At 36.0% G+C, this 23,761-nt stretch overlaps 1 protein-coding gene across 1 annotated transcript in view; it reads right to left on the reverse strand.

Annotated features, from left to right (window-relative positions):
- Positions 1-250: 250 nt before the first annotated feature.
- The window catches only part of LOC138305171 (mediator of RNA polymerase II transcription subunit 14-like), a 47,039-nt gene continuing 23,528 nt past the window's right edge, over positions 251-23,761 (reverse strand). Inside the window, exons 22-41 of the mRNA XM_069245594.1 lie at positions 23,438-23,484; positions 23,188-23,316; positions 22,665-22,741; positions 21,248-21,359; positions 21,018-21,066; positions 18,177-18,314; positions 17,440-17,531; positions 17,074-17,223; positions 16,673-16,747; positions 15,885-15,964; positions 14,982-15,075; positions 14,453-14,707; positions 13,948-14,131; positions 13,298-13,486; positions 12,534-12,727; positions 12,046-12,169; positions 5,133-5,194; positions 4,621-4,728; positions 4,388-4,510; positions 251-2,005 (exon numbers count right to left, since the gene is read on the reverse strand). Coding sequence (XP_069101695.1) covers positions 1,742-2,005; positions 4,388-4,510; positions 4,621-4,728; positions 5,133-5,194; positions 12,046-12,169; positions 12,534-12,727; positions 13,298-13,486; positions 13,948-14,131; positions 14,453-14,707; positions 14,982-15,075; positions 15,885-15,964; positions 16,673-16,747; positions 17,074-17,223; positions 17,440-17,531; positions 18,177-18,314; positions 21,018-21,066; positions 21,248-21,359; positions 22,665-22,741; positions 23,188-23,316; positions 23,438-23,484 — 2,546 coding nt within the window. The 3' untranslated portion in view covers positions 251-1,741. The remainder of the gene's footprint in view (positions 2,006-4,387; positions 4,511-4,620; positions 4,729-5,132; positions 5,195-12,045; positions 12,170-12,533; positions 12,728-13,297; positions 13,487-13,947; positions 14,132-14,452; positions 14,708-14,981; positions 15,076-15,884; positions 15,965-16,672; positions 16,748-17,073; positions 17,224-17,439; positions 17,532-18,176; positions 18,315-21,017; positions 21,067-21,247; positions 21,360-22,664; positions 22,742-23,187; positions 23,317-23,437; positions 23,485-23,761) is intronic.

Consider the following 23,761-nt stretch of genomic DNA (forward strand, 5'->3'; position numbering starts at 1 on the left):
ACAATTGATGGCCATGCTGTTGTACATTGAGATTTATCATTTATGTTATCAATGCAAATCAGAATTCTTGATTTGTAATGTTTTTTTTAGGCTTAAGTCTCAGTACTTTCAGTACTTTGATTAATGGTTATTGCTAATCAATTTCGTTTTCACATGATGTGGGAGATAGATAATCTGGAATAAGGTACAGAGGGACCACACAGAAAAGCTAGTTCCCCAGGGCACTGACTGATAACAGAAAATATCACAATTCATTGTAATCATATTTATTTTTCTTCAAATGTGGAAAGTTTGATAATAAAATATTGCCACAAATGATATATGTTGCATGTAAAATGGAGACTCAGAATTTATATTATAACTAACAGATGACAGGTATTCACAATTTCATCAACATATATTATTTACAAGCAAACTTTCATATTGAACAAAGTCGCTTAATCCAATTATAAAATCAATGTAGACATTGCACATTGTCATGTGGAAGTATAATAGCTGACTGATGTCTGCATTTATAATTTTCAAGGAAATAGTCTATTCACTACAGTAAACAGTTGAGGTTTGAAGTTTAATAACTAACATTTCAATTTCAAAGTATTCGAAGTACTGCATTCAATAATTCTATAAATAGGCAATATTACAACCTTCGAATGATATTGAACATCATATTGACAAAACAAATGATACAGAAAGCTTGAACAGATTCATGTGATCGAACTATCTGATAAAAATCAAGCAATAATAAACTGTACAGCAGCATCCATTGAAATGTAAACACTCAAGACATCTTGTTTTACCAGGCACTTGCTAAAATGCAAACAAGAAGGAAATAATAATGAGACTTAGCATTGCTGGTTGAGTTAAACCTTATCAAAGAAATATTCCTTAATTCAATGTTGGTTTTTCTACCTCTTTCTTACACCTAGGTCTAAGATCATAAAATAATCTTAAGTTTAGACATTGACAAATAACATTATGAAAAGTTTCTATGTTAATAGTTGGCTGAAGTAAAGCTAGAGTCTTAAGATTGTTTCTTGATCCTGCAATTAGACCACAAAACCATGATTGTCTCTATCATTCAATCAATTAGATACAAGATTATCACCATATACATGTATAACAATAAGATTGAACAAATCTATTACCTCATCCATGCTAACAAAGCATAGCCACTTTTTATATGGTTTCTGTAAACAATAAACATTACATTTACAATAATTGTAAAAGCCACAGAGATTCTCATTCACTGTCAACACTTGTTTCCTCTGGTTTACAACAATTTCACTTTTCATTTCTGATGGAAATCCTAGTCTACAATAATGTAAAAGTATGAATAATTGATCAAAAGCTTCATGTCTGCTGCCAGTAAGTTATAGTTTCCTAAATGACAGGCATCTCCAGCAATTAGATGCTTATTATTATCATCTTTCATTTTTCAAATAGATTAATGTAAATCCTTTTTTGTGAATTTATTCATCAATGAAAATGATTTAGAATGTGATAAATATAAGAACATTTAATCACACATCTTAAAGTGTCAAACAAGCTTTGGTTTCCTCAATCAACTTTATCTTGGTAGCACAAACTGACTCAAAATTCTACCATATTACCCTTCTCCCCGACCATGTTGCCATAGTAATCAGAAGATTCCCCCTACTACCCCTCTCAGTAATATCCCTAACTCAATTCTTCAGTGATTAACCACTAACTCTCTTCCCCAAATCTGATAGCCAAAACAAAGTTATCCTGGCACGACTAGTCCTTGCATGAGTTTATGAACTGTTGGGAAAAGTGCACACTCATTCGTGTTCTGGTGCATCTCGATCTTTTTGAGGAAGGCAGAGACAGCCATGTGAGCCTGAGTTGGTTGCTGGGCTGGCTGGTTCCGTGACGGCACCTCCATCTGTATGACTGTGTTAGCATTAAAGTCATACAATAATTGGACAATAATAGACTGAGGCTCCACACCGATCGGGAGCTGAACATCCGCCCTGGTCAGCTGCAGCTGTGAATGGACAAAAAAATACACGCTACATAGAAGTTTGTTTATTATCTTATTGATATTGATACAATAGACACAGTACTGTCCAGTCCCTGTGCTCGTGGTGACTTACCTGTGTCATGCTTGAATGCCTTTCTGGGTACATCAGATCTAGAGCTTAGGCACCCGGACTGATATTGTATAATGTTTTTTTTTTATTCTGTTTCTCTTACTTAAGTGTGGGTTATTTTTTATCTTACTTAAGTGTGAATGTACACAAACTTCACAAGAATCAAAGAGCCAAGGCCACTCATAGATGCTGTGAATGAAGGACTCAAACAAAGGTATAAAAAATGGTTTTTCATTTAGATATAGAATTTAGTAAACTATACATAAGTGTGCAGTGTTGAATTTCGAAGTTTAATAAAAAAATATTTACGATATACCGTATTATTTTATGATATTTGAAGTTTTTCAAGAACAATAAGTTGAATAACTTATTATCCTGAGATAACTGTAATAAATTTTATTTCCAAATTATTTTTGAAATAATGATTTCAACACCAATGAAACCGAATGATCAGAATCTGAGTATCATGTTTTTATAATTCTTTATTAATTGCTAAATCATCAATTTCATCAATGTCTCTTCAAAGACAAAAAAATAATAAGTAAACATTTTCGTATCTTAATATCCACTTAACATTGAAGAATATTTTCAGAAAAATATAACATTAGAAATATTACCATTTCCGGATATGTTTTGGTTTCCTTTTTAGAAAACTAACATGGGTTGCTTTGACGACTTTTGACTAATAAATTATGGCCAGATACTTTTGCCAAATAAAAGGTACATTATTTCATTAAGTATATCACTCGGATTTCTTTTAAATTCACAAGAACGCTAGCCGTTAACATCAAGAAAACGTCATGTAATGTATCGGACTTTAGCAAGTCTTCGTAAGCCTTACAGTAACTGGTTGCCGAGATGTTATCGTGCAGAACATTTATCGTGAGTTTTACTTTGCCAACTTTTGACTAATGATAAAACATGGCCATATACGTTTGTCAAGTTAAGGGTACATTATTTGGTAATTTATAACAGTCAAATTTCTTTTGAATTCATAAGAACGCTACCATCAAGAAAACTGCAATACATCGGACTTTAGCAAGTCTTCATAAGGATACCGTACATTACACGGCAATATAAGTTTATTTGTCACTTTAAGTTGCTCGTACATAAAAAGATCTATATTTTCATTATATTTTGTAAGTTTATGTTGATAGATTTGGTACTTTTTCCCTTTCCATATACCGCAGTTGTCGATAAACAAAGACAGAACTCCAAGTGACAGATCAAGGGAGGAGGCACGTACTCAAAACTATTAACTTTTACTGCGCAATAATATCTCAGGTATAGTTCGTCAATACAACCAACACAAAAAACTGTATAAGCGTTATAAGAACTTTCTTTTGCAAATACCTTCCTAACATTTTATTACAATAATTGATCATTAGCATGAATTACGTAAAATTTAAATAAACATACACAATCCAAAATCCACCGAAAGCCTGTCGCGGAGGAAGACAGCGAAGAAGGCGTTGTTCGTGATTTTCGGGAGACCAGTGTTCTCGGAGTAATACAAATATCATAGGGTCCCAACTGAACACTTAAAACACTCTATCCATGGTGTATACGTATGTACAAATTCTATGTCTGTGGTTTTGAATATTGGGGTTTTATTTTTTCATACCATAAAGTATTACATGAAATAAACAAAACAACTTTTAATTTTCATCGCGGAGTGGTTTCATTGTTTCGATGTGCACAGGCTCTCCGAGCGTACCTAAGAATGCTGTTTCACAGCATCAAAAATAATAGTGCGAGAGTACACTCGCACTAAAATACAAGTAAAAGCAAATATGCCAAAGAATTTGTAAAATATGGGTTTTTTACCAAACTTAACAATAAGAATTAATGTTATTTGATAATTTCAACTTGAATAGGAATTTGTTAGATTTTCAAATTCTGTAAACAAAACAGAAGTGATTAAAGACATGTCTCAGTAAATACTGAGTTGGCTTTAACTTCCAAATATTTTGTAGACAAATGATGATAAATGGGATAGGACATCTTAGTCCCCATCTAAACATTTGAATGATTTACCTCTACACAAACGGCTAGATTTATCTTGAAATGAGCCTCAATGTAGCAGTTGGTTACCAAGTACTTCTAAATTGGAGGCATGTGACATGCCTTTCAAAGGATTTCAGGTTTTGTGTCATGTTTAAAGTTATGACAATCAGTACAGACCAGAGATCTAAATCCTTACTTATAATACTGAAACTTATCATATTCTGCCATTTAACATTGATGGCAAGCTGTAAGATCTTGTGTTATCTTACCATTAGGACCATCTTCTGCTTAACAGCAATGGCTGCTGTCCCAGCTGGAGCAATGGAGGCTGCAGACGGTGGAATTGTTAGACAGAATGCTACAGTCCATTTCGTGTTACGTGTTTCATTCATCTGAAATGAACAAGGATCAAATAATCTTTTATTTAAAATGTCACATGCAAAATGCAGAAACAAAATGTTTGTGATTGTACCATGGTACCATGATAGTATATAGAACTTACCATCTCAAGCCTCATGATCTGTATACAGTCTTTCAGAATTCTGCTAGGCAGTGGTAACAGTCTGCAGAACGCTCTAAGGGCATTAACTTTGTATGGATGTGTAGCAACCTGGAAATACAAATACATTGTATAACAAAAGGCATGGCTTAGTGTGTTTCTAAGTAGTGAACTACACTAAGTCATGGAAAGCCTCACAGTCAAGGTACAATATTATCATTGAAAATGGTCAATAGCTATGTTAGAGTATACGGCATTATCAAGATCAAATGATTGGTTCACTAAAATTTTACGAGAAATGTATTGGGCAATGCTGAATTAGTGAAATCAAAACTACTTACAGCACTTAATTTCTTTATCTGTATATCTTTTCTGTCATTTTGGGATGAAATCTAATACCATGTTATAAGTTGGTCTCTTACTTTTTGCATTTCATATCTCGCTCTGAAGACAGACTAAGTCTCTGTTTAAGACTTCAGTTGTAACATCAAACTCAGTAACAGAAAAGTGCTTACCTTTAAATCAAAGAATCTCTCCAGGATGTTGATCAGTTCTGTGGGGAATTGGTCTCGAGAATCTAAAAAATATTTCACAAACCAATGACAGTAACATTAATAGTACATTAAAGATATTTTTATAATAAGATACAGTAAATTCCATAACAGTAGTAAGAGAACTGAGAAATTCCAATTTGAAAGAGAGCCATCAGGAATAAAAGATATATACAGTGGAACCTTGATAATCCAGACACCTTCGTTCCCAGCCTAAACCATATAATATTTTAAAGGTAGGTTTCGCCCAACCAAATAAATATTTTTTTGTGAAATGCGATAAACGGAAGAAAAGATGAAAAAACATATTAAAGTACCTCAATTTAATTTCTTTATGCGTTTGAGATTGAACAAATGTGTCTTGAATACAAAATTGAAGGAAATCCTTGAATTATTACGGTGTCCGTCAGACAAAATTGTATGCAAATGAAGTGGCGATAGATTGTGTTGTCGAAGTTTCGCGCATGCGCATTGTCACGCACAAAAGTAAACACAAGGACAAAGTCATTTAGATCCCCCGCCAATGGAAAGCTGAATCAATTAATGCATTAATTTTATACGCTAGTAAGAGTATAGGGAAAGTATTTTAAAACCCAACTGCAATTGAAGAATATATACAAAACATATTTATGTTTTTTTTAACAAAGTGAAACCAACTTTGAAAACATTTGCTTCTTTGAAAAATACCAGAATTGATCTTAGCTTTAACAAAGTTCAGCAGCTAACAGTGCGATTTTTGATTTGTTTTAAACAGCAAAGAGTTACATATGAATTAAGTGAATGTTCATAGTAATTGAGTTTGATATATCAGAGTTTTACTGCATGCATATTAAATAAAAAGTAAAGCATAATACAAAATTAGAAGTCCTACATAAAATGTGTCTATGAAGTTTCATGGAAATATCACTGCTGGTTTTAGAGTTGTGCTCCGGAAACGATTCTTACACAAAAATCTGCCATTTTCAGCAATGTTTCCATGGTTACAGATAAAAGTACAAAAAGTGAAAACCTTTATATAGCAAAAGGCACTACTAGACCATAAGACTAATGTGCCTATGGAGTTCCGTGCATATATCTCAACCGGTTTTCCAGTTATGCTGCGGAAACGAACCTGGTACAAAAATATGATATTTTCAGCAATGTTTCCATGGTTACGGAAAAAGTGCAAAAAATGAAAACCTAAAAATAGCAAAAAGCACTACTAGACCATAAGAACAATGTGTCTATGAAGTTTCGTGGAAATATCTCTACTGGTTTTAGAGTTATGCTCCGGAAACCATTTGTACGGACGGACAGACGGACGGACGGACGGAAGGACGGAATCCATTTGCATATCCCCCGCCAACTTCGTTGGGCGGGGGATAAAAATGGCTGAACGAAAGTGTGTGAGATAAAGAAAAATATATCTGAATTGGCAACAAAGTGGAGGAAATTATAATGGATTCTGTAGCACCCTAGGATATCTATAGGGAATTAAATTCAGAGATGGCATGTAGCAATAGAAAAACAGAAGCCACATCTCAAGTGGAACTGCCGGGATCTGTTGGGACTCGTGTAACGGCATTGCACGTGGTGAGTTAAATTTCAACACATATGCCAGCGCACAAACATCCGCAGACTAACTACATGTATATTTGGTGTACAAAGCTAGCGAGCGTATGTAAGTAACATGAAGTGTTTTAGATTATATGATATGTATTGTTGTTGTTGATTTTTTAACTAAACATGCCGTGTCAAGACTGTCACTTCTATCTGACATTTTGTTGCACGCTTCCGTTTGTTGATGCGGCCTCGTTTTGGAAAAAAATACGTCATGTTCTATGTAAAGCTTAGAGGAGTACTTTCATGGTCAAGCTAGGCAACTGACCACCCATATTGTTCGCTGTATACATTGAAAATGATCTGAAGATTATATCTATGTACAGGATAAATTTCAATTTCGTAGTCTTTATATTTCATTGGGCGAAACCTACCTTGTAAGTTTATGATGATGGAGTATGACTTGAAGTTGGTTGTTAGTTCATCGTCCGTGAGGTTCACATAGTTATTGTTTTAATGAAAGTCGAAGAACTCCAATGTTGTGTCGACGTTTTATTTCGTGTGGTACCTTTTACAACATACAGTCCAGAATCATGCCGTGCCTGGCATCTTGAATCACAAGTGGGACCGTACTCCCGAGGGAGCGGTTCAGACCTGAGACTCTCTAAAACTCCCTAAGACTCTATCTGCCTATCTCTGTCAGGCCTTTTTATACCCTATGTGAATATGTGCCTACATGTACATGTTTCTCAGAATAGATACGACATATTAAGGTTATTACATATTAAATGTATATGTCACACCTGACCAGACACGGACATTTAATCGGACATGTAAAACTGACAAATCTGTCATGTTATGGCCTGGAGACATATACACGACATATCATATGTATTTCTGAAATATGTGCCTGAAGAATATTCACACTGGTCAATCACAGGTGTTCGTTTCATAACGTATAAGTATAAGTATAATACTGGGTCAAGGTCTATAACTCGGCCGGCCATATAACACTACCCAATTTCAGAAAAAGTATGATTATTAACCAACCGTATAGGATATAATAATAGGAATACTCTCAATCGACAGCCAGATAATTTATCTTTATTTTGGTATATGATACAATATATATCATGCCGTATAAATGTCACTAGGTATCCAAAAACATCGGAAAACAGCCAGATTTCAACTGGTCGGACACTGTGGTGTCCTCCGATTAACACGCCAGGGCTCTAATGGGTAGCTCAAAAACCACTGCATGTCAACACTTCAGCGTCATAAGAATGAAAGTTTGGTAGAAAACAAACTTACCGGTTAGTAAATCCCTGGATAAATACCATCCATTTGCCTAATGTAGCCCTTTGAAATTTCCGATTGAAAAAAATTATGTCTCTAGCCGCCATGTAAGTATGTGTGCAGTAGATTTGTTTTGCGTTGATTGGCTCTCGAAAATTAATTGACCAATCAACGCCGAGAAAACAAATGTACTACACACATATCAACATGACGGCTAGAGACACACATTTTTTCAATCGGAAATTTCAAAAGGCTGTATTGCGCAAATGGATGGTACATAGATAAACACTAACATACCGGTAAGTTTGTTTTTTACCAAACTTTAATTCCTATGAAGCTGAAGTGTTGACATGCAGTGGTTTTTGAACTACCCATTAGAGCCCTAGCGTGTTTATCGGAGGACACCACAGTGTCCGACCAGTTGAAATCTGGCTGTTTTCCGATGTTTCTAGATACCTAGTGACATTTATACGGCATGATATATATTGTATCATATACCAAATTAAAGATAAATTATCTGGCTGTCGATTGAGAGTATTTCTATTATTATATCCTATACGGTTGGATAATAATCATACTTTTTCTGAAATTGGGTAGTGTTATATGGCCGGCCGAGTTATAGACCTTGACCCAGTATTATACTTATACTTATATTAGAAACGAACACCTGTGGGTCAATCATATCAAATTATATATAGCTTACTTTAACTTCAATCTTTAAATTAAATTTCCATTTCAAGGCATCGTTATACCACAACCATCCGGATTCCAAATTTTCCGGACAGCCGAATTCTGTGTTCTTAGTCGATCAAATTGCCATGTACGAGTTACTCCCCTTGACCTTTTAATGGATGATAGGCTTTTATGTAATATACGTGTATTATAATAAATACTTTTTTTGTTATGTTTTATAGGTGTTCTTTTCATATCATATTAAATAAACATGTTTTTTATTTAAATACGAAACCGAAAGCCATCTTTAATTGTGTTCTATGTATGCATATAGCTATTATCCACTCTTGATCTGTCATACAGCAAATTACTCTTCAAAATGCCTAACCAAGGATCTATATCTACGTTCTTGGCATAAGAAAACTATGATAATAAACAGTTGTGAACATTTTATGAAGTAATATAATTGTTATTTTGTATATTGTGTGTTTTTATTGACCATTTCCACAAATCTTTGCTTTCTGAATTACAGATGTGTGTAACAACCACGTGCACGTTCACGTCCAACATTGTGCACAATGTCACACACGTGTATATGACATGTTCCGTAGCCTTTATATCATATACCATAGACGATGAATTCGAAGAGATTCACATACATTAACAAGAGATCCCAGAGGGATCTTGGCGCCCACCAAAGAATGATCTATATCTGACAAAGGAAAGATAGATCTTTTCTCTACTTTTTAAACTTTTTCAAACATACTACATATAAAATTTGAGACAGATCGCTTCAGTACCTTTTGAGAAATAGCGGTAACAAACTTCAACTTTCAAAATCCAAGATGACTCCTTGGCAGCCATCTTGTTGATCAATCGGTCCCAAATCAGAATATGCACAACTAGGGCCCTAGGGGAACCTACATGTGAATTTTGAGACAGATCCCTTCAGTACTTTCTGAGAAATAGCGATAACAAACTTTGAATAACAAAATCCAAGATGGCTGCCTGGCGGCCATCTTGTTAACCGATCGGCCCAAAATGCAATATACACAACTAGGTCCCTAGGGGAACCTACATATGAAATTTGAGACAGATCCCTTCAGTACAATCTGAGAAATAGCCATAACAAACTTTAACTATCAAAATCCAAGATGGCGGCCTGGCGGCCATCTTGTTCACCGATTGGTCCAAAAATGCAATATGCACAACAAGGGCCCTAGGGGAACCTACATATTAAATTTAAGAAAGATCCCTTCAGCACTTTATGAGAAATGGGGATATCAAACCTTAACTATCAAAATCCAAGTCTTGTTTTTCCTTTCAGCCTCAAAATCTATATGGCATAAATAGGGACCAAGGGTAACCTCCATGTGAAGTTTGAACAAAATTCCTTCAGTAGTTCTCAAGAAATATCGATAACAAACTTCAACTGCCAAAATCAAAGATGGCTGCCTGGCGGCCATCTTGTTTTTCCTTTCAGCCTCAAAATCTGTATGGCACAAATAGGGACCAAGGGTAACCTCCATGTGAAGTTTGAACAAAATCCCTACTGTAGTTCTCAAGAAATATCGATAACAAACTTCAACTGCCAAAATCACAGATGGCTGGCTGGCGGCCATCTTGTTTTTCCGATCAGCCTCAAAATCTGTATGGCACAACTAGGGACCAAGGGTAACCTCCATGTGAAGTTTGAACAAAATCCCTTCAGTAGTTCTCAAGAAATATCGATAACAAACTTCAACTGCCAAAATCAAAGATGGCTGCCTGGCGGCCATCTTGTTTTTCCAATCAGCCTCAAAATCTGTATGGCACAACTAGGGACCAAGGGTAACCTCCATGTGAAGTTTGAACAAAATCCCTACAGTAGTTCTCAAGAAATATCGATAACAAACTTCAACTGCCAAAATCAAAGATGGCTGCCTGGCGGCCATCTTGTTTTTCCTTTCAGCCTCAAAATCTGTATGGCACAAATAGGGACCAAGGGTAACCTCCATGTGAAGTTTGAACAAAATTCCTTCAGTAGTTCTCAAGAAATATCGATAACAAACTTCAACTGCCAAAATCAAAGATGGCTGCCTGGCGGCCATCTTGTTTTTACGATCAGCCTCTAAATCTGTATGGCACAACTAGGGACCAAGGGTAGCCTTCATGTGAAGTTTGAACAAAATCCCTACTGTAGTTCTCAAGAAATATCGATAACAAACTTCAACTGCCAAAATCAAAGATGGCTGCCTTGCCGCCATCTTGTTTTTCCGATCAGCCTCAAAATCTGTATGGCACAACTAGGGACCAAGGGTAACCTCCATGTGAAGTTTGAACAAAATCCCTTCAGTAGTTCTCAAGAAATATCGATAACAAACTTCAACTGCCAAAATCAAAGATGGCTGCCTGGCGGCCATCTTATTTTTCCGATCAGCCTCAAAATCTGTATGGCACAACTAGGGACCAAGGGTAACCTCCATGTGAAGTTTGAACAAAATCCCTTCAGTAGTTCTCAAGAAATATTGATAACAAACTTCAACTGCCAAAATCAAAGATGGCTGCCTGGCGGCCATCTTGTTTTTCTGATCAGCCTCAAAATCTGTATGGCACAACTAGGGACCAAGGGTAACCTCCATGTGAAGTTTGAACAAAATCCTTGCAGCAGTTTTTAAGAAATAGTGATAACAAGCATTGTTTACGGACGGACAACGGACGACGGACGGCGGACGACGGACCACGGACCACGGACGCAGGGCGATTTGAATAGCCCACCATCTGATAATGGTGGGCCAGATGGTGGGCTAAAAATACTTATTTTGTGAGTATTTTCTCACTTTAATGTATCCGAAACTCAGAGGGATATGTTCTGCAAGTGAGGTATCTACATCATACGTACCCAAGCTCAAACTGCATGGTTCAAAGTGTGTGGCTAAAAATATATTGCGTATCTCAATAACAACACTGAAGTTTGATCTCCTTTAGAAAACCAATGAACTGTTACATGACTGCATGTACCTGTGAGACAGGTGTTCAGGTAAACGCCCGTGGCTATGACCTGGCAGCCGTCGTTATGACAACACACAATAGTGGCAAGTGGTAGTGTATATTTTACACATGACTGGAGCTGGCCTTGGATTTTCTCTGCACGTGACGACAGAAGATTGTCTGGATTAATGCGGGAATTTATAAATGAAAATTACATTCTTTTCCCTAAATGCAATTCCGGATTCGGAATCCGAATTTCCGGACTAGTGAGTATAAATAATGTTACAGAAATCCGTTCCCTGACATTTCCGTCCTGATTGTGAGATTTCGGGATTATCGGTGTCCGGATTATCGCGGGTCCACTGTATATATAACATACATGTGACAGCACAGCACCTACCTGGCAAGTTTGTAGCATTCATATGTAGACTTTGGAGAGTGGATGCGTTAAAGCTCACACGGAACTGAAGCGTGTCAACCTTGAATATAACTACGTTGGCATCGGACGATCGCACCAAATTCAACTGCAAAGAAAGAGAAAATAACAATACATTTTTTTTCTGGCAAACATTCCTGATATAGTAGAGGTAATTAATCTATTGAATGCCAGCGGCAATTTCAATTACAAAACACGACGACTAATAAGAAGCTGACTACTTTATTCCAAAAGATTTATGATATGATTTTCAATATCAAAACTTCTAAAGCAAAACATTTTTGTTGGGCTTACTATTAATTATTTTACTTCTCAATTTCTTAAGCATTTCATAGCTAAAAAAAAAAGACTAAATTTTGAAAGTAGTCTTTATAAGGGATTTTCTTCATTGTCTGTTCCCAAAACCACTCCCTCTCAAAAACAAATGGCCTTGAAGTACATGTACAACTTACATTTTCCTCATTCTGTATAATACGTGGAAGGTTCCTGGTGAATAGCACACAACCAAAGAACCTCTCCAAGGGGGATGTGACCTTGCCCTGTCCAGACGGCGTGAGCAGAGTATCAAATGCATTATGGGATAGAAGGGTTGGAATGGAGGCTGCCCAGGAACGATGTGTAAACACGCGAGATGGATGTCCCATCACTGCAAACAGAGAAAGTAACGTAGAAATGATTTTTATTCAAAATTCAAAGAAAAGACCAAATCAAGCTTACCAGTGAAATTATAGGCCAGTAAATTAAGTAAAACAAGAAAAAACACTATCAAAATTCAAGATGGCTGCCTTTTGTCAGCCATCTTCTTGACCGATCGGTCCCAAAATACACTATGCACAACTAGGGCCCAAGAGGAACCTACATATGAAATTTGAGAATAATCTCTACTATACTTTCTGAGAAAAAACGTGAAATTTTTTTACTATCAAATCAAATATGACTGCCTTGTAGCCATCAAGTTTACCAATCGGTCCCAAAACCAAATATGCACATATAGGGCCCTAGGGGAACCTACATATAAAATTTGAGAATGACCCCCTTCAGTAGCGATAACAAGAATTGTTAACGGACGGAAGGACAGAAAGAAGGATGGACCACTGACCACGGACAAAATCCAATTTGAATAGCCTACCATTAGATACATTCTATGGTGCAAAAACATATGAATCAATCATTTTATAAAACCTAATATCTGTTCATTGATTTTTGTGAGACCTACTTCCAGGTTTGCCGTGTTCTCCGTCCTTCATTGTTTGAGGGGAATGAAGGGCTGGGTGTCCTGGTGATGTGGCTGTTCCGTGGCGTGACACTGGTGAGGGACCAGGCACAGAAGGTGAGTTAGGCCAGTTACGCTGCCCTGGTGAAGGCATGGCTAGTCCAGAACTGGCAAACGGTGATCCTTCCATACCTACCAGCAAAGGTAATTCTATATAATTCATTGTACATCGGACATTAAACTACATTAATATTAAAATAGACTGATTCTTCATTATCTTTATTTTACATATCTGTAAACCAAATATACATACGTTGATCCACAATAAGTTGAACCTGAATACCCTATAAATTAGAGTAATTTGTTGGTTGTGATCAAATTGTTTTATGATGTAATTTAAGTACATATGTACCTGTAACACCAATTCTCCGTTAACATGAAATTATAATAAATTCTCATTGACATCGGGTTAATACAGTTTCAACCTGTTTACAGTGAGTGACTTTAAATACTTCCTTTGACAGGTATTAATTTAAAAAGTTGTAGTGCTTTCTAACTTTCACTCTCTTCAGTAGCTGAAAATGTATACTGTCCTACAGGAGTAAGTTAGTACTAAGAACAATTCATTATAAACAGGTAATTTTTCTACACACCTTGTGAGCCCATGAACTGTGATGCTGGAGACTGCATATGGATCCCCAGGGATCCAGGGGAGGGGGTCGGCACAAAGGAGCTGGGGGAGGGGACATGGAGTTGTGGATTTCCTGGAGACCCCGCCCCCAGAAGTGTCCCCGGAGATGGGGTACCAATCAAAGCTGTTGATGGTGAAGGAGCAATCTGGAAAAAAGTCAATATTAAAAAATGAATTTACTTTATCCTAGATCGTTTAGAATGCATATAATTCAATTAAGATTTAAATGTATTGCTACAATACAGCATCTCTTGTGATGTGTTCTCTCTTATTTAAATTTCACAAGAAAGAAAGGAACAACTAAATCATGAGAGACGATACATTCAAGTCAACTTCCTTATCGCCACATAAAGATCAAGAATATTATCCTTAAATGAATGGAATGTACTTTGTTATATGTAGATTTTTCTTCATATTTCTAATTTTTATTTTATTTCATTACATATTGGGATTTAAGAATCACTTACCCCTGACATGCGAGCAGCACTTGGTGAAGCTGGTGTGTGTGGATTTGAGGGAGGAGTCATGGGGCTGGGGAAGCGTAGTCCGCCATCTTGTCGTTGCCTTGACGCCGGTGATCCCATCGATGGTCCTGAAGACAGACTAAACATATCCATGGTATCCATTCCACCTGGCGATGAAGGATTATCGTCTTCTGTTGTTGACATTCGCCTATTATGCCGACCAATAATGGCATCATCCACATACATGTTCAGAAATGTCTGTCAATCAAAGGGTGTATATTAAAGGAATAATAAAACTTAAGCAATGGAAATCATTGTAGAGCACTTTATTTCTAGAATGGTTTGACTATCAATCACATATTTGGCTATGACATTAGACAGACTAAATAATATGTAAGATATCAAGTGAAGATGTGAAATAAAGACATAAGACTAACATCAGAACAAGTAACAATGAATTTTGACAAATTGTATATGATGGTACACCTGCAGGGGAAGTTTTTGAACAAGCTTAGATTCTTCAAATACATACCTTTAAAAGTGATATTGGATTGAATCCTTCCACAACTTTGCTGCTCTCTATCGCAACAATCTTGTTACTACGAAAATGGACATCTATAGAGCTTCTAATAAAGGTCAAGGTCAGTTATCACAAGTAACATAAATAAATCAGCTATCTTGTACTATAAAAATTGTATCAATTTTTTTTTTATTAAATCTGTATCTCACTTACTTAAAATTGAATAACTTAAAGATGCTCCACAACCGATGGAGCTTAAATGATATTCATCATTTGAACAAAAATTGATGTTTAATCATGTATAAATATGTCTAATCAACACATAAAATAATATAGAATAATTTATTTTGCCTTTCGTGCATGCGCAATCAGTACTTCATTCCATATAGGATATAGTGCCACAGAATTTTTTTGGGATGCAATTAATTATTTCGTATATTTTTAACTTGAATTAAAATTAGAAGCTCAAACTTTTCAATGGTGTTATGGTGTAAAGTAAGTAACTTTGGTTACTTAAGAAAAAAACTAAATCGTCTGCTCCTGTTTTCAATAGTGAGAAAATACCGTTTGTAAGCAGTGGAGCATCTTTAAAATACCTGTTTTTTTAATTTCGATGCTTCTTAATTTAATTTAACTAACCTAAGATAAATATATAAATTCCATTATTATGTACTTCACACAAGTTCACATAACACAGATGTTTTGGCTGTACATAAGTATACCCAAAATGAAGACTACTTCTTTATGATTGCACCCCTTCCATGGTTGAAGTTCTCTATAATAAAGTCTGCACTCTACATTGTTATGTAGTTTCAAACACTACCATCATATACACATACATATATTCTTAAAATATTTTTCTTTAGTTTTTACAGATATATAGAAAATCCAATTATCTATTAAAAGAAAGGATACATGTTTCGGTAGGAGATTCTGACGTGTGTTGTAGACTGTGGTATGACACAGAAGGACTGTGCCAGTCTGTTAGCGTTGTTCTACAAAGATAAAATCAGTAATAACTGAGAATGTATCAAAATCCACCATCATCACAACATGACTGTAAAACATGTGATCCCAAAAGATGTCACATTAAACCTACTCCTCGACAAGTTGTCTTGGTGACGGGATAATTATTGCTGTAAAACTGCTATTTTATCCTGCAACTGCCCAACATGCTGACAAATAAATACTGCCTTTTTCCATCAGTACAAAATGCTTGATATGTAAATACGATTACATGAATTTGTTCAACATCTGACAGAATTTTTTCTAACTTGACCCAGAACTTTAACCTTGAGGTGAATCAAACGTCATACAGACCCGTCTTTTCCTTTGCTCATGGCAAAAGTATGTATTCTAAAGTAATTCTTTGATGGGTAATCAATAGTTTTTGAGTATTTTCATATTGTTTCAGTGATATAACACACTGAATAAAATTACAGGTATTGTTTGCAAATGTGCTTATATATTTCCTATGACAGTAAAAGGAGTACACTCTTTTATTCGGTTTAGTGAATGAATCTTTTCCACTGCATCAAAAAATGTGTCTTGCTTCGGTGAAACCAAGTAAACAACTGGCAATTTGCTTTGTTTTGAATGTCATAATAGTTGCTGGTTAAACAGAATACACGGTTAGTATCTTACAATATAAGTCTATCAATGTGAACTTGATTATCATAAGATTTCCTTTATCTTGTACTCACCCCAATAGGAGCATGCATGATGATGTTCGTGAGTTTGTTGATGGACATCATTGGGGACCAGGTGTCATGTAGGACCTGCATCAAACAATCAACAGCTTACATATTGTTATATAAATCAAATGTCTTCTACAAATCTTCATCATAGATACAGGATACTGGTAAGAGACCGAGAGGGATACAGGCACATAGAATTATTGGTTCATAACCAGTAAAAGTACTTTCATTTATATGTCTTTGTTTAATAATTTTATAGTGAAAGAAACAAAATCTAAATAGATGTACAAATGAAGAATTACAACAAAGGCATTTTATTTCTGAATTTAAAAGACTTATTATTTGACGATACAAATCTATTTCATAATATTTGCTTTGACAGAGCTTTGACGTTGTGTCTAAATTACCTGAGCAATCTGAGCAAGATTTCTGTGACAGCTGAGATGTTGTTGTATCTGCGTGGACATGATCACGTGAGGGTTGAGGGTGATGGAGGGACCTATCGTACCAAAGGTCACAGTAAACTGTTTACTGTCACTCTTCCACTGGATGTGTATCTGTAAACATGATGTAACACCAACAAGTGGACAGTTACAATGCTGCAAGTCAGAACTTTTAAGACTTATTTGAGTCATTAATCTTATAATTGCTTCACAATTGGATGGCTATATAAAAATACCCTGAATAATGGCTTATTAAGTATTTTGGAGAATTAGCTAGCGTTCTGAAAATGGTATGTGTGGACAGCTGAACTACCACAACTTGTTACTTACCAGACTTGACTTGTTTGGCCCATACACCAGGGTCAGCTTTCTGTAGCTATAGGAGTGGACATCTACAGTAGACCGCAATCCAGAACGCTGATCTTCAAATCAATATCAAAATGTTATTGTACACTCCCTTCATTACTTCAATAGCAATATGAATGTCAGTTTAATGAATGCATGTATTCACATCATATTGTATTTACAATTCTTATACATTTTGTAGTTGCATTTCTTGTGGTAGGCCCTAAGGACTTTGTGCTTTGGGTATCTAATATTCCCCTAGAAGCCCTTTGCCTATAGATTTGAAGTTCAATGTTCCCATGGAGTCACTGCCAGTTTAAGGCTGTAGATCTGTGTTTTTTCTTTCAGAACTATGTCAATTCTTGCCCATTATAGTTTACCACATCCTGAATGATCATATCCGTTAATAGACCTGAACAAACCAATTTAACATGTTTGTCTGCTTTTGTATTACTGCGACTTTCATTTTTGCCTTTATAGTGCAAGCATTTGTTCTTATGTTACATAGTTATCTTGCAAAAATAGAATTCTTTGAAATGTCTGTAAAATATAGAAGCCCTCGCCTTCATAAATCAAAGCAGTCAAGATGGTCGTTAGTAACATAAACACTTCAGGAGTATGAAAGATCTGTTTAAAATGATATTTATCTTTTAAACTAAATTTAGAAGCACAAAAGTTCTGTTTAAAAAGGAATTTCTCTTTAAATCTAAAGGTGACCCTACCATTGTAGATTTCGGCGAAGTCAGTGATGAGGCTGTAGAGGTGACAGATGGAGCACCATTCATCTATAACTTCTCTTACCACCTTCTTCAGATTGTCCAAGTTCAGCTCATGCATGAAAATCACACGCTGTACTGGACCTGAATATGAAAAAATGAAAAACATTGACAAAAATTACTAACACCTGAAATTAACAGTCACTCCTGCTGAAGAATCATGGTCACTGGTATAAGATCCTCTATATATCCTATGTCAGCTAGAGAATAGACTCTTCCCCTTCCAATGTCAGCTAGAGAATAGGAGATTTCAGAAAAGATGGCGTGAAGTCACAGAAAGTTAACATCCGGGTCCTCAAAGGTACAAACACGGTATGGCGACTAATAAAAACAATAACAGATACGTACATCCCTGATACATAATCGATACGTTGACAAAAGTATACACTTTCATACTTGCAAATTCTGATTTCAAAATAGTTTCTTATTGTTTCAGAGGTTACAGACATTTATATTTACAATTGTTTATTGCTAAATATATTTGTTTAGATTTAGTGTTGAAGCCAGCTTGCGATGCGGTGCCGGGCCGTCACACGTACCCGCTTTTTGTTCACACGTAGAAATCCATGTTGTGAAAAAGTTATGAATAGATAATTGATTTCAATGTATCATATTTCTGTTATACACGAAAAATCTGTTCATAACACTATTTAATATAAATATAACGAAAAGTGAACCACCTGGCCAGACCACGGCCGCTCGTGCATGGCTTCGCTGGTAGATCACCTCGGGCAACAGCCGATAATTGGGAAATTAATAATATTTATACGTAATTACCAACACATATCTCAATAAGTACTTGTAAAATATATATATTTCGTTATTTCCCATGTATATATTATTTTAAATGAATGGTATAAACCACTGTTACACATAAATGAAGATATACATGTATGTGTACGTAGACGTACAGTATGGCTGCCGATATCTCGAAAAACAAAATAGTGAAATCGTTCAATTTCATGAGTTTATTTTTTTATTTTTTAATCACTTTTATTCCATGTGCCGTTATGTGAAGTCCCAAATTTAGGTGATATTACTTTTAAATAACTTGAATACATGTTAGATAGACTACATTTAGATTTATGAATATAGCTACAATGTAGATCGTAATTACTACAATGTATAAATGCCGACCAGGACACATTGCGCACGGCTTTGAGAATTCTAAAATACTCTAAGTTTTGTTTAAAAATATGATAAAAAGTAACTATAAAATGACTCATTTGAATGTTATAAACTAAATTCTTAAATTTCCAACGAAAAAGTTAACCAGAATACATAATTTTGTGACTATGAAAAATGACGAAATTCAGGATCTCGGCAGTACTGTACGTAATGGCTGCAGTGCGCTTGGGGTATCTACGAAGGCAAATTTTAATTTGGTCATAATCACACATCGTAAGGTGTTTTACCAAGTAAGACTTAGAAAACAGTAATTGCTTATTAAAATATCAGTATAATATTTGGGGAAACTTGGAATTTAATTTGTAGTTTCTGTCAATTTTGTAACTTCTGTCAATGTTTATACGTAGGTCTAATGGCGACCGTGTTTTTTTCTCGTGGCGGTAGAAAATGGAGTATAAACGGAGTAAAATATATAAATACCAGATGTTTATATCTAAATATTATTGTTAAATATTTTTATTTACCCTTTTTATAATTCAAATAACGCAATAGTTCTCGGATTGTCGTACTATTTATTACAATTAAATGTAAACAAACATCGCAAGCGGCTGTTTTCCCTCTATGTTTATGTGTAGATATAACGGAGTTGTACCTTTGAGCGCCCGGATGTACCTTTGTGTGACGTCATCGCCATCTTTTCTGAAATCTCCTATAGACTCTTCCCCTTCCAATGTCAGCTAGAGAATAGACTCTTCCCCTTCCAATGTCAGCTAGAGAATAGACTCTTCCCCTTCCAATGTCAGCTAGAGAATAGACTCTTCCCCTTCCAATGTCAGCTAGAGAATAGACTCTTCCCCTTCCAATGTCAGCTAGAGAATAGACTCTTCCCCTTCCAATGTCAGCTAGAGAATAGACTCTTCCCCTTCCAATGTCAGCTAGAGAATAGACTCTTCCCCTTCCAATGTCAGCTAGAGAATAGACTCTTCCCTTTCCAATGTCAGCTAGAGAATAGACTCTTCCCCTTCCAATGTCAGCTAGAGAATAGACTCTTCCCCTTCCAATGTCAGCTAGAGAATAGACTCTTCCCCTTCCAATGTCAGCTAGAGAATAGACTCTTCCCCTTCCAATGTCAGCTAGAGAATAGACTCTTCCCCTTCCAATGTCAGCTAGAGAATAGACTCTTCCCCTTCCAATGTCAGCTAGAGAATAGACTCTTCCCCTTCCAATGTCAGCTAGAGAATACTCTTCCCCTTCCAATGTCAGCTAGAGAATAGACTCTTCCCCTTCCAATGTCAGCTAGAGAATAGACTCTTCCCCTTCCAATGTCAGCTAGAGAATAGACTCTTCCCCTTCCAATGTCAGCTAGAGAATAGACTCTTCCCCTTCCAATGTCAGCTAGAGAATAGACTCTTCCCCTTCCAATGTCAGCTAGAGAATAGACTCTTCCCCTTCCAATGTCAGCTAGAGAATACTCTTCCCCTTCCAATGTCAGCTAGAGAATAGACTCTTCCCCTTCCAATGTCAGCTAGAGAATAGACTCTTCCCCTATCAGGTTAGCATTTACATATCTATGTCCTCTTTACAAGGTATGTCACATTGTGCCCCCCTCCCCTATCAGAGCAACATGGAGTCAAAACAAACATCCACAAGTATATTTACCTGATTCCTTCTTGTTAGCCGTGTCTAAGGGTGCCTTTGCAAACAAAAACTGGAAAAGAAATGAAGCAGATGTCGTAATTGCCTTTATTATTATTATCATCACATTTTTTTCATTATCTTTTTCTCTTTTCAATATCAGATACTTGTTAAAACGTTTATAAATCAAAAATCTTGTTTATAGATACTGAAGCATATCAGAAATGAGAATATAATTTTGATGATTGAACTACCTCTACTATCCAGTTCCGGGATGGTTTATTGAGAATGCGCAGTTTGAGAGACAGAAGTGATTTCTTTAGACCATCACAAGCTTTCTTCTCACAACCCTCCACATCAGGTAAGCTACAACAAAATGGAAATAAAGTGTTCAGTATCTACATAATGTTAATCAGGATAACATGATCTTGACCAAGCAAATTTTAACTTAGTTGGACAATTTTTAAATTTTGACCAATCAGAAGTCTCCGTTATATATTTCCATGTGTCGAACAAGAGACAGACATATAGTCAGTTCTGTATACCTTCCAACTTTGTTGCAGGGGGAATAGACATAAATACAATTAAAACAAATGTATCAACTTACCTAAGGATTGATAGACAGAACAACTTACCTAAGGATTGATAGACTGAACAACTTACCTAAGGATTGATAGACAGAACAACTTACCTAAGGATTGATAGACAGAACAACTTACCTAAGGATTGATAGACAGAACAACTTACCTAAGGATTGATAGACAGAACAACTTACCTAAGGATTGATAGACAGAACAATTTACCTAAGGATTGATAGACAGAACAACTTACCTAAGGATTGATAGACAGAACAACTTACCTAAGGATTGATAGACAGAACAACTTACCTAAGGATTGATAGACAGAACAACTTACCTAAGGATTGATAGACAGAACAACTTACCTACGGATTGATAGACAGAACAACTTACCTAAGGATTGATAGACAGAACAACTTACCTAAGGATTGATAGACAGAACAACTTACCTAAGGATTGATAGACAGAACAACTTACCTAAGGATTGATAGACAGAACAACTTACCTAAGGATTGATAGACAGAACAACTTACCTACGGATTGATAGACAGAACAACTTACCTAAGGATTGATAGACAGAACAACTTACCTAAGGATTGATAGACAGAACAACTTACCTAAGGATTGATAGACAGAACAACTTACCTAAGGATTGATAGACAGAACAATTTACCTAAGGATTGATAGACAGAACAACTTACCTAAGGATTGATAGACAGAACAACTTACCTAAGGATTGATAGACAGAACAACTTACCTAAGGATTGATAGACAGAACAACTTACCTAAGGATTGATAAACAGAACAACTTACCTACGGATTGATAGACAGAACAACTTACCTAAGGATTGATAGACAGAACAACTTACCTAAGGATTGATAGACAGAACAACTTACCTAAGGATTGATAGACAGAACAACTTACCTACGGATTGATAGACAGAACAACTTACCTAAGGATTGATAGACAGAACAACTTACCTAAGGATTGATAGACAGAACAATTTACCTAAGGATTGATAGACAGAACAACTTACCTAAGGATTGATAGACAGAACAACTTACCTAAGGATTGATAGACAGAACAACTTACCTGAGGATTGATAGACAGAAACAGCTACCCTCGGAGTCCACCTGTATCCCAGAATGCACCACACCATTCCTTTCAAACTAAAAACAAAATTTTATATGTGAACAAATAGATAAATGTTTCTCCCAAAAGCAGTGAAGTAATTTTTTTTTTCACCCAATGACCCATCAGTTGTCAGAAATTAGAATCTCATGAGGGGCAGTCACCAGGTACAGGCCACTGGTTGATAGTTTTTCTTTGGGTATTCTGGTTTCTCCTCCACCATCAAACCTAGCACGTTAATAGAATGTAAAACTAACACATCATCAGTCTGATAACGGTCCCCAACCAGTAACAATGAAGGATTAACTGCCCAGAAAGGTTTACTCTTTGGTTTAGATGAGCAGTCAATATAGGTCACAGTCATCTATTTTGATCCATGTAATATTGGTTCATCTAGTAAGTAAACCAATCACAGAACCTACACTCTACACCAATCAGATCAATTGAGGCGTAGATCTCAACATAAAACTGAATATACTTTTACCTCGTGTCCGACAGCTACCAGAGGTATTCTCTCCTCACAGCTTGCCAGTATATACGACAGCTCTGGGACGTAATATGCTGCCCCCTTCTGTCGTTTAGCATGTGGCTCCTCTAGCTCTCCTAACAGGACCTGTAATAGGGAGTAACCATATATTCACACTAGAGGATATATGGACACATAACATGGAACAAGAGATAGTAATACTTATTCTATAACTGTTAATCACCTCCATGTAACAATGGAAATTTACCTTTCTTTTCCTTCGTTGGAGTTCCACTTCAGTTTCATCCTCATCATCTGAAATAGTAACATAATTTTCATTTCCAAATTTGATAAAACAGTCGTTTTTTTATTAATTAATGACTTTGAATTATATAAGTCTATGTGGACTATTTGGCGTGTCCAGATTCAGTGAAACTTTCAGTTTGTAAAATACAGTCAATGTTTTAATCCTGGAACAATTACCGTATTTTCCGGACAATAAGTCGCACCTGTGTACAAGCCGCAGAGGCCTTTTTTACGATTTTTTCAGGTTTTGTACACACATAAGACGCACCGTTACATAAGCCGCAAC

This window comes from Argopecten irradians, chromosome 1, assembly GCF_041381155.1.
Source record: "Argopecten irradians isolate NY chromosome 1, Ai_NY, whole genome shotgun sequence".
In the NCBI taxonomy this organism is placed as follows: Eukaryota; Metazoa; Mollusca; class Bivalvia; order Pectinida; family Pectinidae; genus Argopecten; species Argopecten irradians.